Below are 16,616 nucleotides of genomic sequence, written 5' to 3'. Positions count from 1 at the left end.
AAGCTCATTTAGTTTGAGAGTGCTAATTAAGTCCTTCTCAAATTCAATACCTAGATATTTGAAACTCTTCGGTTGCCAGCATAAGCCCGAGTCCCCCAACACGCTCTTGTCACCTATATTATTAAGTAATTTAACCTCCGTCTTGTCCTTATAAAGTGTATAGCCTGATACTTCTGTAAATTCTGCAATAGAGGACATCAGTGCCGGAATAGCCAGGTCCGCGTTCTCCGAAACCACCAAAACATCGTCAGCATAAGCTGAAATTTTGACAGTGAGATCTTCAAAACAGATACCTTATAATGAACTCGTTATTCCGAAGAGAATAAAGGAAGGGTTCAATTGCCAAGAGAAAAAGGGAGTGAGAAAGGGGGCAGCCATGTCTCATCCCTTGTTTCAGTTTGAACGGATCCGACAGGTAACCACCTGCTCTCACTCTCGCCGACGGGTTAGAGTATAAGGCCATCACCATACGAATGTAGTTGGACCCTAGGTTGAATTTCCGTAGAGTCGAAGGCCTTCTCGGCGTCTGTCACAGCCACCGCAGGTGAGGTAGTGAGCCTGCCTTTTCTAATATGTGTGCTAATGTTCGTGTGTTATCGCTGGTTAATCTGTTTTTGAGGAACCCTACCTGTGACGGGTGTACAAGATGGGGTAAAACCTTTTTGAATTCTCTTGGCCAGAATCATGGCGTATATCTTACAATCAAGGTTGATTAATGATATCGGTCTGTAGTTCTTCGGGGACGTCTGGTCTTTCCCGTCTTTAGGGAGAACCGCAATGATCGCTTCTGCGGGCGTGCCTTGGACTTGACCACTGATGTTAAAGTGCTCGTATAAGTCCCTGAGAGTCTCCGTTAGTGAAGGGGAAAAGTTCTTATAGAATGAAGCGCTGAATCCATCAAGGCCCGGCGCCTTCCCGGTTTTAAGAAATTTAATGGCTTGGGCAATGTCATCAGAGGATATGGGCCTATTGAGCTCGACCTGGTCTTCCGTCGAGAGAGAAGGGAGCTTACAGTTATGTAAATATGTCTTTAGTTTAGAACCATCGATCTCTAGGTTTTTGCTATATAAGTCACTATAGAAGTATTTAAAGATGTCGGCAATTTTAGAAGGGTCCGAGTGCGGATTTCCTAGTTCATCAACTATGCTTTTGATAGCCGTTTGTTGTAGCTTGAATTTCAAGTAAGAGGCAAGGCTCTTACCCGCCTTATTAGCATGACAGAGCTTGAAGTTCTTGTCGTGTTGGAGCCACACCCCTGCCCTTTCACTGACTATTTTATTGTAGTCATATTTTTTGTTCATCAAGTCATTTAGGACCAGAGGATCTTTAAAAGCTGTATGCCGTTTTTCTAGCGCTGAGATTTCCTCTTCCAAGCGCTGTAAAGTGATATTGGCATCCTTATTCATGGATGCACGAATTTTGATTAATACCCCCCCCTCACCGTTGTTTTAAGTGCTTCCCACCTTGTCCGTTCTGTTGTGTCCCCCTTTTTATTTTGAGTAAGATATTCATTAATGGCCGATTCTATAGTCAATCTATGTGCCTCCTTTTTCAAGACCGCGTCGTTGAATCTCCAAAGAGAGAATCTCTTAACCACATTGTGCAGCGCCAGAGTCACTGTGATGCATGAATGGTCAAAAAGTACCCGCGCTTCAATGGAAGTGTCTTCAATGTCGGCAGTGGAGTGGCCAGAAGCGAGTAAGTAGTCTATGCGTGAATATGAATTGTGAGGTGGAGAGTAAAAGGTATAGTCTCTACCTGTCGGGTTCAACAGCCTCCATGAGTCAATTACATTGAAGCGGGAGCAAAGATTGAGGAGTGCTTTGTGCGAGTTGTTTGGACGGAAGGAGCAGCGGGAATACCTATCTAAAAGAGGATCCATGGGGAGATTAAGATCACCACCAAAGATATGTGTTGCAGTATCTGATATCATGTCACCATGGGCACAGAGTTCCCTCCAAAACACCGGGTCGTCCTTATTGGGGGCATAGACGTTAGTCACATAAAACTCTTTATTGTCCTTTGACAATTTCGTGGAGACCCAGCTACCCTTTGTCTCGGCTGTGCTGTGTAGGACATCAATATTAGCTCTCTTCGCAGTTAAAGTGAGAACCCCGTTTTTTTCCCTAAGGCATCAGATCCAATTGCCTCACTGTACCATTTATTTTTCATAGAGTTAAATTGGGGCGAATTGATTTTAGTCTCTTGTAATAATACAATGTCACCCTTTTGTTTGTGTAGATAGTCTAAAATGTTCCTTTTTGTGATTGGGTGAATGATACCCTTCACGTTGAGCGACACTATCTTAATGGACTGCTTATTTAGGGTCATTGGAAGGGAGAGGATAGGATGTTACTCTGTTCATAGTGCAAAGTGTAAGGGACATCGTGCGTTTCTCAATGACGAGGCCTGGAACGACTCCTGGTGGCCCCCTGCCCTGGGCACCGCCCCCAAGCCCACGGACCACGCACGCAACCTAGGTTTCATCCTGGACTCCTCCCTCACGATGACCAAGCAAGTCAACGCCGTCTCATCATCATGTTTCAACACCCTGCGCATGCTCCGAAAGATCTTCCGGTGGATCCCCAACGAAAACAGGAAGATGGTAACCCAGGCCCTCGTCACCAGCCGACTGGACTATGGGAACACCCTCTACGCTGGAACCACAGCCAAACTCCAGAAAAGACTCCAGCGCATACAGAACGCTTCTGCACGACTCATCCTTGACATCCCCCGTCACAGCCACATCTCTGCCCATCTGAAAGACCTGCACTGGCTCCCCGTCAGCAAGAGGATCACGTTCAGACTCCTCACCCACGCACACAAGGCTCTCCACAACAAGGGCCCCAAATACCTCAACAGCCGCCTCACATTCTACACACCTACCCGCCAGCTCCGTTCCGCCAGCCTCGCCCTCGCCACCGTCCCACGTTTCCGCAGAACCAACGCCGGAGGAAGATCCTTCTCCTACCTGGCGGCCAAGACATGGAACTCACTCCCCACCCACCTACGACTGACTCAGGACCATCTCTCCTTCAGGAAACAACTCAAAACCTGGCTGTTCGAGCAGTAGCGACCCCCCCTCCTCCCAGCGCCTTGAGACCCTAACGGGTGAGTAGCGCGCTCTACAGATATCTTTGATTAATTGAAAATACCAGAAAATGGACAGGCAAGTAAAAATGAGTACATAATGAGCACTGTCATGGACACTGAGATGTAGAGAGTTGCTGCATAGGTACCTAGGTAGACGAAGAGTCAGAAGCAAAAACACAGAAGAAATAATAAATAGCAGTAAAACCAATAACCCAACCCACCCACAACCCAAACCCTCCCTCCCCACCCCAAAAGTACACTAAGGACATGGCGACCAGGGAGAAGCAGCCGCACCAGGTCTCCTCCCCCGTGGCATTTATATGATATCTTTGCTTGCTTCATACTAGAAGTAAAGCGTGGTATATGAACAAACATCAGAAACAACAGGAACATGTCTTGAGTACATCATTCCAAGTGATTATACGTAACTAGCGAATTGGTCACATTTGTGTCACCTGAAAAAGAACACAGTAAAGCAATCGGTATAACAGTACAACGGTACAACACACCCGAATTCCAATCACGCAGGCGCGGTATAAGATAATTTGTAGGGATTGCTCAAGGTTAACCAATGGAACCTTATAGGTAGCCTAGGACATCAAATGGCCACTATGAAAGCACTATGGCCACTAAGAAAGCAAATGGCCACTATGAAAGCAAACTCGTAACATTACAACATGTGCTCCAGCTACACCAGATCAGAGTAAGTGTATCAAAAGTAACACACGCTGCCGTGTGGATCAATTTGACGAGTAATGTTCAGCAGTGTTGCCTACTCCACAAAGAGACCAGACCACCCCCTTAATGAGTGGACATATGAAGGTCAAATGGAAACAGATCAGGTACCAAGTCTCTCGTTTACATGCAGTGTAGGTAGCATCACAGCATCGTAGACATTTAAGAAGGAAAATAGCGTCCTACCACACCGCCAACCAGTCCTGTAACATGAGACGATGAGGTTGATCAGGCGCCGTATTTTGTTGACAAGATAGCGGGCAGTAATCCGAAAAACTATGTGCCAGCACCAGGAGCATTCGGCGCAGCAGTGTCAATGGATGTTTCATCAGGACCATCCAGGAATTTCTTCAGATGTGATGGATCAGTGAATATTTGCGGCATCCCTTGGATCGTCACCCGGAAACGTGCAGGACCTACGAAGCCATATTGGTAATTGAGTGACTGGAGACGCGGGCGGAGGGCTAGAAAGTTTTTCCTCAGGTCGACGGTTTCTTTGCAATAATACTGAGAAATGTACACCTTATTGGTCTTCCATAGTATGTGGTTATGCTTGCGCATGATCGACAAAATTTGCCCCACGTGTTGATACCTGAGAGGTTTACAAACGATCTGTCTGGGGCCCCTTTGACCAGGCAGGACTCGGGCCGGAACCCTGTGGGCTCTGTCGAATTCCAGTGGAATAGCGAAGGAAAGATTGGTGGCCTGCGGGAACCAGGATTCCAGGAAAGGTATGCATGATCCATCTTTATCCTCCGTCCCTTCCGGAATACATCCATGTCACGACGCATCTCTGAGTTGGAGGACAGAAATTGCAGAGGGAACTTGTGAATTTTTGGTATCCCTATTCATATTTTAACACAATTTTCATTGCTGCTTGTTGTCTGAAGCAGTGTAAAGATCAATAAAAAACTACAGGCTTTGAGATTGATCCACAAAAGACCACCCATGCTAGGTAAAAGACAAATGAACAGGCGAATTTGATGTACCTGGAGTAGGCAACGAAAGTAATTGTATGCTTCTCTATTGTACTTACATTTATATTTAAATACCGAAATTCAGGAGGAAGAGTTTTTATCCCATCATCGGTGTTCCAATTATATTGCTCCTCCCTGCTATGTGATTATTTAGTGCACCTATTTGTTGAAGTTGCTCAGGGGGCTATATGAACAAATAAATGTAGTGGAAGGTTCTGTTAATGTGGAGCAAATGAGGAGAGTGTATTATGACGAATCTACAGTATTTTGTTGTCCAAAGTACAGTATGTACGAATTGTCACTAACAGCAGTGCAGCATTCTGTCAACGCATGATGCATATTCGGATCAGTCCTTCCCATAATGCATTTGTTCAAGAAGAAAATATATTCAGTTGAGACCTTTTGCTATTCTCAGCACTTGTATTCACTTCAGAGAGATTTGGAAAGAGTTTTATCACCCTCAGAGGGATCTAGAATATGTTCAAGTAAATTTGTCCCTACTTGGATTTCTTTTAATGCCTCACAATTATACGGTAACTTTAAAAACAGGTTTGAGATCAAGTTTATTGCTGGTCTGTCCTCGGAATGCCTACTACTTCAGGAAGGTTTGCAGCGCATGAGCCAATATCACCTGCACCAGGTCGCAGTGAAACAAGTGGGGCTATGTTTGCCTGATTTAGGATTCTACTTTTTTTCTATCCCCACTTTTAGGTCAAGTCTTTTATTTAAAATCCTTGGCGGCATTTGAAATAAAATAACATCACTTTTAACATGCAGTTTTCATTTTTTCACACTACATTCACTTTATTCTCTAGTTATTGTATATTTTAATATAATCTATCCGCACCATTAAAAGTTTGATTGGAAGTAAGTGTCGCATTGAAAGGTTGCTGAATGACCTCATGCTTCCCTCCCCTTTCTTATAGATATTCGTTGCACTCTTCAGGCAGGAGCACAACAACGGGTATTAATCAGCCGAAACAGCACCTCAAAAATACCCTTCTCTGGTACCAATGGCTACCAATCATAAATAATTTTAAAACCGGTATTTTCCACGTCGTACTTTACTCAGGAGGTCTCTGGACGCTTTTACTCTAAAGTATTTGTCCCAATATTAAGTTCAGTCTGAAAAAGACCTAAACAGCAGCATCCCTTGAGAAAGTGATTGAATATTAAGTCCATAAAATTCTCCTTTTCCCCAAGCTTGTGCAAAGAGAGGATGCATCCAAAGAGGGAACACTATGATATTAAAACCCACTCTTAGATTCTGGTGCCCAGGTCTTGACTAGACACTTTTTAAACTAAGAGTTGAACTAGCATTCATAAAGACGTGGTAGGCTTGCCATAGTCTACTAATCTTGCTTCCCCTAGGAGAGACCAGAGCATAAAAGATGAAATAGAAGACCTCACTCCACAGCCTAACCACGCAGTTTTAGGTCTGGCCAGGGTCAGCTTTTGTTAAGTCGCAGAGCTCATATTAGATCCAAGCACAAGTGAAAAGAGGCATATATGAAGGAGCAGTGGGTCACTCCTTTTTGGATGATCCATTTTATGACCAGTTGGGTGGGCAGCAGTTTTAGTAGTCCTCCTAGGTAGAGCCTTCATTGCAGTACACGCCATGTGTAACACGTGGTCTAGCCTCGCTTGTATGCCAGCTGCTAAATTCCGGCATTTCGCTGCTCATTGTTAATAAATGGTCAATGACACAGCTAAGATGAGTGGGTTAGATAGGGTCTGGTTTTTAAAAACAAGGTGGAAGAGGTAAAGTGACAGCTTCTTTGCAGCTGTCATCCACATTTTTGCCCATTTCCCTGCCTGCACCATGTGGTCTGTGAGCTCCTCTGGTGAAAAGATTGAGTGGGAATGTCTTGCAGAGGCAAGGAGTCGGAATACAGTGAAGAGTGTGCTAGGCTTGTACATTTTGGTGTCCTGCCACATGTATGTACAATGTGCACTTTCTCAGCAGTTCACATTACCCGGAGACCCCAGTGTGGAGATGTTTGACAATAGGTGTACAAATTAAGTGCCCTTTTTATGCCTCACTTACTGTGTATTTGTTTATGCCGGTTTTGTTCTCCAGTCTGCCTCTGAGAAGAAACATCTTGCTTATGCCAGACTGTCACTGAGTGTGTATGTTCTCTCTGATGTATATGCCAGCATGGGCTAGTGCCAGCAGTTGCCATCCAACACTTTGAATCCTTAATATGGTCGCCATCTGCCCTGGTGGCACTTCAACATATGATAGATGGGTAAAGAAAAATAAAGTTGTGATCCTCAATTGCAGACTAATCAGGATCAGGAGTTTGTTAAAGCGCAACTACTCACCCGTGAGGGTCTCAAGGCGCTAGGGGCGGGGGAGGGGGGGTGCAGGTTCCATTCAATCAAGGAGGGGGTCTGTCGAAGAGCCAGGTTTTGAGGTTTCTTGCGAAGATGGGGAGCGATGTTGTCTGTCTGAGGTGGAGCGGAAGGGCGTTCCATGCTTTGGCCGCGAGGAAGGAGAAGGAGCGGCCTCCCGATCTGGTCTTTCTGGTGCAGGGGACCTCGGCGTAGGAGACCTGGGCTGATCGTAGGGTCCTTTGGGGTGCGTGGAATTTGAGTCGGCTGTTCAGGTATGCTGGTCCGGTGCCGTGGAGGGCCTTGTGTGCGTGGGTGAGCATCTTAAAGGTGATTCTCGCCTCAACGGGGAGCCAGTGGAGTGTGCGCAGGTGCTGGGAGATGTGGCAGTCTTTTGGCAGGTTGAGGACCCTTCTTGCGGCGGCGTTCTGGATGTTCTGTAGCTTGCGGATGAGGTTTTTGTTTATTCCGGCGTAGAGTGCGTTGCCGTAGTCGAGTCTGCTGGTGACCAGGGCGTGAGTGACTGTCTTTCGGTGTTCGAGGGGGATCCATTTGAAGGTCTTACGAAGGAGGTGGAGGGTGTGGAAGCAGGAAGATGAGACAGCGTTGATCTGGCGGTCCATTTTGAGCTCGGAGTCCAGGATGATTCCCAGGTTGCGTGCGTGGTCTGTGGGGGTTGGCGGGTTTCCGAGGGCGGTGGGCCACCAGGTGTCGCTCCAGGCGTCGGGGTTTGGGCCCATGATGAGTACTTCTGTTTTGTTGGTGTTTAGTTGTAGGCAGCTGTTTTTCATCCATTTGGCGACGGCTTCCATGCCTTCTCGAAAGTTGGGTCTGGCGGTGTTGGGCTCGTTGGATAGGGAGAGGATGAGCTGGGTGTCGTCTGCGTATGACACGATGTTGAGTCCGTAGGTTCTGACGATGGGGGCAAGTGGAGCCATGTAGACCTTGAAGAGCGTCGGGCTGAGGGAGGAGCCCTGGGGGACTCCGCAGGTGGTAGGTGTGGGGTCTGAGAGGAAAGGGGGGAGTCTGACCCGTTGCGTCCTGCCGGAGAGGAAGGAGCAGATCCAGTCGAGGGCCTTGTCCTGGATTCCTGCGTCGTAGAGTCTGCGTATTAGGGTGCGGTGGGAGACTGTGTCGAACGCCGCTGATAGGTCTAGGAGGATGAGGGCTACTTTTGTCCAGTAGGGTGCGGATGTCGTCTGTTGCGGCGAGGAGGGCGGTTTCCGTACTGTGGTTTTTTCTGAAGCCGGATTGGGAGGAGTCGAGGATGTTGTGTTCTTCAATGAATGTGGCGAGTTGGCTGTTGATGGCTGTCTACTAAGGTATAAACAAGCAATTGATTGTAGGAAAAAAGGGATTCAGAAAGAATTATAGAGCAAATGTGGGTCAGGCAAGTGACACAAATGAAAACACTTTGTTCTGGAAAACCATTAACTCTATTTAAGGAAAAGATGGCTCTTTCTATGGATTCTTGGTTAATGCCACAAGACTGGATTAACTATTATAGCATATTATAGCATAATATTTAATTCTACTGGGGAGCTTAATTGCACAGAAAGTGCCGAAAAGTTTTATCTGTGATTCATCAAACTCTGTAATGTTCTCAGTGAACTCTTTTATTTCCTCCCTTGGTAAATGTTGTAAAAGGAAAGCTCCAGGACCAGATGGCTTCCCTATGAACCTATTATAAGAACACAGTCGATTTATAGGTCCCAATTCTAACAATTATGCTTAATGTTGCAGGGACCACGGAGTTCCCATCTACCAAGACCGAAACAATAATTTTTCCAAATTTAGAAAAGGGAAGTAGGACAGACACACCTATTCTCCTACTGGATATTTCTGTGAAGCTGCTAGGGAGGATTCTGTTTGAGAAACTAGAAATCTGTGCAGGGAAAAACTCAATCCTATCAGAAATTAAGTATGGGTACAGAAAGGATCATGGGTATGTTAGAACAGTGCTTTAACCTAAATGTACTTATTGGCAAATGCACAAAAGCTGAGGAAAGGTACTTATACTTATGTTTTATGGACCTCAATAGAGATTTTGATTGTGATAGTCATGCAGAATTGTAGCACACCATGAAATCCATAGGAGCCCCATAGTACATTGTGATATTGTTAGCACACCGACTGTAGCAGTGTAATTGCTAAGTCCGCTTTGGACCAAATGAGGAATATTCTTGTCCCTTTAGGATCAGGAGAGGGGTAAGACAAGGATGCATCTTTGCACCCTTTGTCTTCAATTTATGCATCTGATAGAGACTTTCAGCTGCAGATTCCTTACGTTTGAATTTCCCAGGTGTCGGGCTGGATCCGTAAACTTTTGCTAAGCAATACCCCTTGTACGTGATGTCAAGTGGCTCCATTCGGCCCCACGTAACGTGGTCAGCATCTGTAGCATCGGTTATGATGTTGTAATGCCTATATAGGCGCCAACCAAGTGCCCGGATGTCGGTTCTTTTCTTTCCATGCCAGTTAAGCGCCGATCCGGGAAGAGCTACCCCTCTGCCGGTTTTTGGCAGGTTTTTTTCTCAACTTTTGTCGATATTTTTGGATTAGACTTCATATTCGAGGGATGTCTTTGAGAAAGACAGGCTTCAAACCAAGTGGGACTTGTTCCCGCATGATGTCAGTCACCGATCCCGACCGCGTATGTCTGTGGTGTCTTGACGGAGACCACGATACAAGATCATGTTCAGACTGTCAGGCGATGTCCACGAAGACCTTGAAGGAGCGAGCGATGAAGTTGCTTGCGGCCTGGCAGTCGACATAGTCAAGCGAGACTCCGAGGAGGTCACGGTCCCGTTAGGAGAAGAGGAGGTCGCAGGACCGCTCACGGAGCCCTAAGTCCTCTTCCTCCCATTAGAGGTCCTCTGGACACTCTGGGAAGGGGCACAAGAAGAAGACCAAGCGACTTCGACTTCACCTCAACTGGTGTCTGTCGTTGAGAAAGGTAAGGAGCACTGACACTCTAAGCACGGATCTGCGGAGCCAGAGTCAACTTCGCGTCTACCACCATATCCGGGAGCCAGAGCGACTCCCGCTCAAATTAAAGAGTTTTACGAGGCCATGCGCCACACATTTGAGTGAAACGACCCAGTTGGTGAGCCCTTGGGCCCAGCTGGATTGGATGGGCCCCCATCGGGTTAGATGCCTTCGGGTCCCGCCACAGTGCCGGTAGGGCCTCAGGGATCCGATCCTGGAGTGATGCCGGTCGTGTCAACGCAACCTTCCCCGGCGTTGAATCCTAAGTCAGTGCCTACGACGTAGCCGATGCCCGTCGGTGGTGCAAGCCCCATCCTCATCCCTGATGACACGGGGCTGGAACGGCATCAAGCGACACCGATTCAGACATCGACAGACCCCAGGAGTTCTATGTTGTCGCCTGAGCACTCTGTGGACGAGCTGGGCTCAGGAGAGGAATGGGAGAAGTCTGGAGATCCTCTTGAGAACCAGGATGTCTGAGGAGACAATGGACTGGTATGGGGAACTTGGGAAAGCCAGTGGTCTGGATACTTCCCCAGACATTGGCATGCTCTTTCCACCTACAGTGGCTACAGAGGAGGGGGTGTCAGATGCCATGGTGGTTAAGAGGGCAGCTGAGGTCCTAGGACTGGAGCTGCCCTCAGTGCAGGTCAGGACTAATCTACTGACCGAAGGGCTTCAGCCTGTGGCTTCCACTTATGAACCCCTATTGCCCTTTAATGAGGCACTTACGGACGTCCTTCTGGGAACATGGTCCAAGCCCAGCACAGAGTCTCCTGTGAATAGGACAATTGCACGCTGCCATCGCCCAGCTCCAGGTGACCCACAGGTCCTCAGCCAACACCCCACCCTAGAAAGTTTGGTGGTGCAGGCCTCAACGTCCCCGGATAGGGAATCCAAGAGACTGGACTCATTTGGGAAGAAGATGGTTTCTTCCTCCAGTCTGGCATTGCAGTCTGTGAATACTGCATGCTTATTGAGCCTTTTCTCCCACTCTCTTTGGAAGACGGTTGCATAAGTGCTGCCAGGAGGCCCGGGCTGTGCTCTCCCAAGCTGTCAAGGATGGGATATATGCAGCAAAATTCACTAAACAGTGTGGTTTAGATATGACTGATTCGCTTGGCAGATCGATTTCAACGATTGTGGCCCTGAGATGCCATGCCTGGCTTCTTACAACTGGCTTCTCTGGGGATATCCAAGCCAATTTGATGGACCTGTCCTTTGATTGAACCCGCCTTTTTGGGGAAAAGGCAGCGTCGGCCCAGGTCAGGTTCAAGGACTCTCGAGCAACAGCCAGATCCTTGGGCTTCTCCTCCACTCCTTGTGGCCAGTCTTCTTTTCCAGCTGTGTCAGCCCTATCCTAGCCACCAACCCACTTGGACTACCCAAGCCGTGCGTGGACGTGGACGCGGTACATTCCATCCTCGGAATGGAGGCCAGAAGTCATCTACCACACTGCACCCAGCAGCTACAGCCTCCAAGCACTCTTAGGCTGATTCTGCAGGACCACACTACTCCAGTGGGTGGGAGAATTCGTCATCATCTTCCCCGCTGGAGATCTATAACAAGACGTGTGGGTCTTGCAGATCGTCCAGGAGGGCTATTCTCTTCCTTTCCTTTCTTTTTCTCCTCCTATTCCGCCAAGTCAGGAATGGCTGTTGGAGGATCATTTAAAGTTGCTGGGGTTCTCTTTGAACATGCCTAAGTCACACCTGACTCCTGCTCAGACGCTCCGTTTTATCCGAGCTGTTCTGGACACAGTGCAGTTTCAGGCTTATCCTCCCGAGCAGCGAGTCCAGGATATTCAGGCTATGATTCCGATGTTTCAGCCTCTATCCTGGATTTTGGTGAGGTTGGCTCTGAGGCCGTTGGGTCTCATGTCCTTCTGCATCCTGTTGGTAAGACACGCAAGATGGCGTATGCAGGATCTGCAGTGGGACTTGAAGTTCCAATAGGCACAGCATCAGGGAAATCTCATGGTTCAGATCTCGGAAGGAACTGCGAAGGATCTGCAGTGGTGGTTAACAAACCGCAATTGGGTCAACGGCAGACCTCTCTGCCTTCCCCAACCAGATTTCACAGTTGTGACGGATGCGTCACTTCTGAGATGGGGCGGCCTCATTGGAGAGGTGGAGATCCAGGGTCACTGGTCTCTGGTGGAGAAAGGGCTCCACATAAACGTGTTGGAGCTCCAAGCGCGTTGGTTGGCATTGAAGGCATTGAAAGCATTTCTTCCCTTTGTCAAGGTGAAGCTGGTGCGGGTTTTCAGGGATAACACCACCACCATGTGGTACTGCAACCAGGAGGGTGGGTTGCGGTTGTGGACCCTTTGTCGAGAGGTCCTGCGTCTCTGGACATGGCTGGAACAGCAGGGCATATCCCTGGTGGTTCAACACCTGGCAGATTCTCTGAACGCCATGGCAGACAATCTCCGCTGTCGATGCTTTCCGGATCATGAATGGTGTCTCCAGTCGGAGGTGGCGCAAGGTCTCTTTCAGCAGTGGGGAGAACCTTGGTTAGTTTTGTTCACCTCCAAAGAGAACGAGCATTGTAGCAGTACTGCACGCTGGAGTTTCCAAGACGGCTTTTGCTCTGTGGAGCATTTCGTCGCGAGGGGAGCTCCGGCCTGTTTTACGCCTTTATGCCCATACCACTCCTGCCCAGGGTTCTGAAGAAGATCAGGAGCGACCGGGCGCAAGTCATTCTTGTGGCACCAGATTAGGCAAGGAGAGTGGTATCCAGAGCTTTTGAGCATAAGTGTCGATCCTCCGATCAGGCTGCCCCTTCGGGAGGATGTTCTGCCGCAGCAGCAGGGAAGGGTTCTCCACCCTTACCTTTCAACTCTGCGCCTCCATTCATGGAGATCAAGCGGCAACAGTTGATAGCTTTTGACCTTCATCCTGAAGTCTGTAATGTTATGCTGGTGGCCATGCGGCCCTCCACTAATTTGGTATGCGCCGACCGTTTGCAGAAATGATATTATACTGTTCAGAAAGGTCCATTGACCCTCTTTCTATTGTTCGTTTATTCATTCTAACTCTTGCCCAGCAGGGTTCTGCTTTGGGAACTCTCAAGGGTTACCGCTCTGCTCTATCTGCTTTTTTGCGGCTGCCAGACCAGCCCTCTCTTTTAAAATCTCCTATTGTAAATAGATTTCTGGAAGGGCAGGCTCACTTATTTCCACCCACGCAGGCATTATCCAGCTTGCCTCCTTATCTTATGTCCTTTCCGGAAAATGTGGTGCTTTGCACCAGGGCATCTTTCTTACCAAAGGTGGTGACCCCATTCCATCTGGGTCAGTCCTTTACTTTGCCCACCTTCTTTGCTACCCCACATCCCTCTAAGGAAGAGGAGCGTCTCTACCGACTGGACCCAAAAAGAGCATTGTCGATCTATCTTGCCCACTCAAAAGAGTACCGGGTGGATGACCAACTTTTTGTGGGGTATGTGGGAGCAATGAAGGGAAGGGAGGTGCAGAAAGACCATCTCTCACTGGGTCGTTCTCTGCATTAAAATCTGTTATGCCTTGGCGAAGAAGCCTCCTCCTGAGGCATTAAGGACCCACTCCACCAGGGAAAAGGCTGCAACTACGACCTTGGCTCGGGGAGTCCAAGTCCAATACATCTGTCTGGCAGCAACGTGGGCATCATTGCACACGTTCGAAAAACATTATTGCCTTGATCGTCAAGAAAAGCATTTTGCCCGTTCAGTCCTGCAAGACTTCTTAGTTTAGATCATGAGTCCGCAACCCACCGCCGGAATTGTATGGCTCGGGTATCTGATTCAAAGGTAAGGAATCTGCAGCTAGAAGTCTCTATCAGATGAGCAAGTTACTTACCTCTGTAACGTATTATCTGGTAGAGACTACATCTAGCTGCAGATTCCATACAGCCCCACCCATGCCTCCCTGCTTTTCAGACTGATGTGGTAGGACTAGGACTAGGGTTTTTGTCCCCCCCCTTCCCCTTTCAGGGCCTTAGTGTTGCACACAACTACGTCAGTTACTTCGTGGCTCTGCACTTCTGGCATGTAAAATACGAAAAGTAATGACGTCCGCATGCCTGGGTGGCACCTATATAGGCACTACGACGTCATAACCAACGCTACTGATGACGTCACGCGGAGCGGAATGTAGCCACCCGACGTCTCGCCCAAGGGGTTTTGCGTAGCAAAAGTTTCCGGATCCAGCCTGACGCCTGGGAAATTCAAAGGTAAGTACTCTGCAGCTAGATAGTATGTACCAGATAAAGTTTACCGAAGGTAAGTAACTTTTTCATTAATGTCATTGAAGAATTGCAGATAGCAAGCATGTATGTGTCCAGAGTTGGTTCCAGGCTTACTCCACTCTCCCTCTACGCAGAGGGAATTAGATGCCCCGGGAGCACCAAAGGGGTGCCTGTGGTTTTAAATATTAATATTGTAGAAGTATAATGGATATGATAACTTGGCAAGAATATTATTCTTTTCTAGATTAGGGATCTAAACACTACAATTATGACACAAAAGGGGTTCGGATGCTAATGGCCCAGATGGTTTAACAAAGTCTGGGACTTCAATGTTGTCATGTTGTTGGAATTTAGCGCTCAATTGTTTAAGCCAGATTGTTTTTTCTGTTTCCACTATGATGTTTAATCGGGTGGGTGCGGCCTGCAATTTAGGCAGAGTGGAACACTCAAAGAGAAGCAGGCTAGAGGGAATAAATGGTTAGATATTGTGCTTAGGTGGGAGATAGCATCAGTATGTGGGGATCTTCTAGGTATTAAGTATCCTTTGAAGGCTTGTAGAGGAAAGATTCAGTTGGTATTGAAACACTACACACCCTTAACTCTAGGTGAAACAATGAGGATGGTTAATTGGTTAAAAACTGGAGTAGGATCCATATGACTCTACTGGGAAAGAGGTGCCACACTCTGTGTGCTTGTTAGGAGCTGGAGCCCTGGCTGGAGTTAAGATGTGCCTTGGGACGGAAAGGGCTGCGCAGTGACACTCTGGTGCTGAGTTCTCCAGCACCCCGTTTACTTATTAGGCAGGCTACGCATCTCATCTGTGAGACAAGAGTAGGGGTTAGGAGGTCACAGCAAAGTATCCGAGCTTCGTTGAATGCTTTTCGTGGTTAAAGTCAAGAGGCTAATTGTGTTGTTGGTGGGAACGTGCGGTGGTTCATCTGTTGATCTTGCCACATTTCGCATGTCCACTATCTTGGATGTGAATTTCAGTCTGCATACAGGATACTTCCAAAATGCTCACTCTTTCCTCCTTAAATACACCTTCATGTGAGTACATTTCACGGGAATTTGAAAAGCACGCTGCTTTTTACCAGGGTGAAGCTACAAAAGGTTAAAGTATGAACGTCATGGATGTATATTCTCTTGTAATGCAGTACTGCTTTAAAGACGATCAGTTTCAGGTGGTCCAGGAGCATCTACATGAACTCGTTCAGTGGTGAGGCACATGGCAGGATAACTGAGCTACTATTCAATACTACTTCTTACAAATTAATTTTATATTTCTCGAATTTCCTATGGGTTTACTTCCTTTTTTCCCTTTCAACCAATTATTGGTATAAGTTAAACCTTGATACTCTGATCTCTTTATTTATTGTACTAACAAATGAACAGAAAATATAAATCATCGTGTCCTTAAAAAAAAAAAGCAATAATTCACTGTTGCCTAAATAAGACCTCAAACACCCACAAAGGTTGGGACGTTTACGTATACAAATGAAATATTGTAAAACACTCCAATGCAAAGACATCTTATTAATATTGAGATTTGCTTTTTTCTTTACAGATGATTACGTTCCTACGGAAGTGAGTAGGGTAAGTACCACAGTCTTATGTCCTTCTGTCTTCAACGGACCTTATCAAAAATGAAGTTTCAGTAATGAAGTCTGGCAGTAGCTGGTCGAATCTACCTGTTCACTTTGTTTATGGTTATCCGATGGCTTTGTTACCAAGGAAGCAGTCACTTGACAAATTATTGTATTTTGGCTGTTGTAGACCAGATTCAATTCTCTTGATAGAGGTAAACTAACATTCCTGCCAATAGTGATTTGTAAATGAAAAGTCGCAGGGTTGGAACATTGCTTCCTTGGTGACTTGGAGCCATCAGATAGGTTCACAAAAAAGGGGCTGGAGGAGGTTTTGAGACCTGCAAAGGGTTGGCTCTCCTGCTTCATATATCAAAACACAAACATGAACCCTTGGGTCTGAAGTACAGTGTTGGCCTGGCTGGAAAAACACACCTACCTAGGAGAGTTCCTTTTATAGGACGGTTTACCTCCCCCACCAGAGGTGGCAAGCTTCATCATTGGGGAACTTCCTCGTATCATGGTACCTAGTCACGGTACGGGCTACAACCTCCCCACTGGGAGGGAGGAGCTCAGGGATGTTTTTTGTACTAAGAGAGGTATATACTAAAGATCCAATTGTAGAGCTTGGTGTGGTAAGGGCAGCAGAGCCATTGATTGAAACTAACTGCAGGGTTTGC

At 47.2% G+C, this 16,616-nt stretch overlaps 1 protein-coding gene across 1 annotated transcript in view; it reads left to right on the top strand.

The window, feature by feature from the left end:
• The first annotated feature begins 1,622 nt into the window (after positions 1–1,622).
• Positions 1,623–16,616, top strand: part of LOC147672520 (cAMP and cAMP-inhibited cGMP 3',5'-cyclic phosphodiesterase 10A-like) — a 909,783-nt gene continuing 894,789 nt past the window's right edge. Inside the window, exons 1-2 of the mRNA XM_086947973.1 lie at positions 1,623–1,698; positions 15,918–15,946. Coding sequence (XP_086804099.1) covers positions 1,623–1,698; positions 15,918–15,946 — 105 coding nt within the window. The remainder of the gene's footprint in view (positions 1,699–15,917; positions 15,947–16,616) is intronic.

This window comes from Lissotriton vulgaris, unplaced genomic scaffold (assembly GCF_964263255.1).
Source record: "Lissotriton vulgaris unplaced genomic scaffold, aLisVul1.2 SCAFFOLD_490, whole genome shotgun sequence".
Lineage (NCBI taxonomy): Eukaryota > Metazoa > Chordata > Amphibia > Caudata > Salamandridae > Lissotriton > Lissotriton vulgaris.
This window is presented reverse-complemented; position numbering and strand designations above follow the sequence as displayed.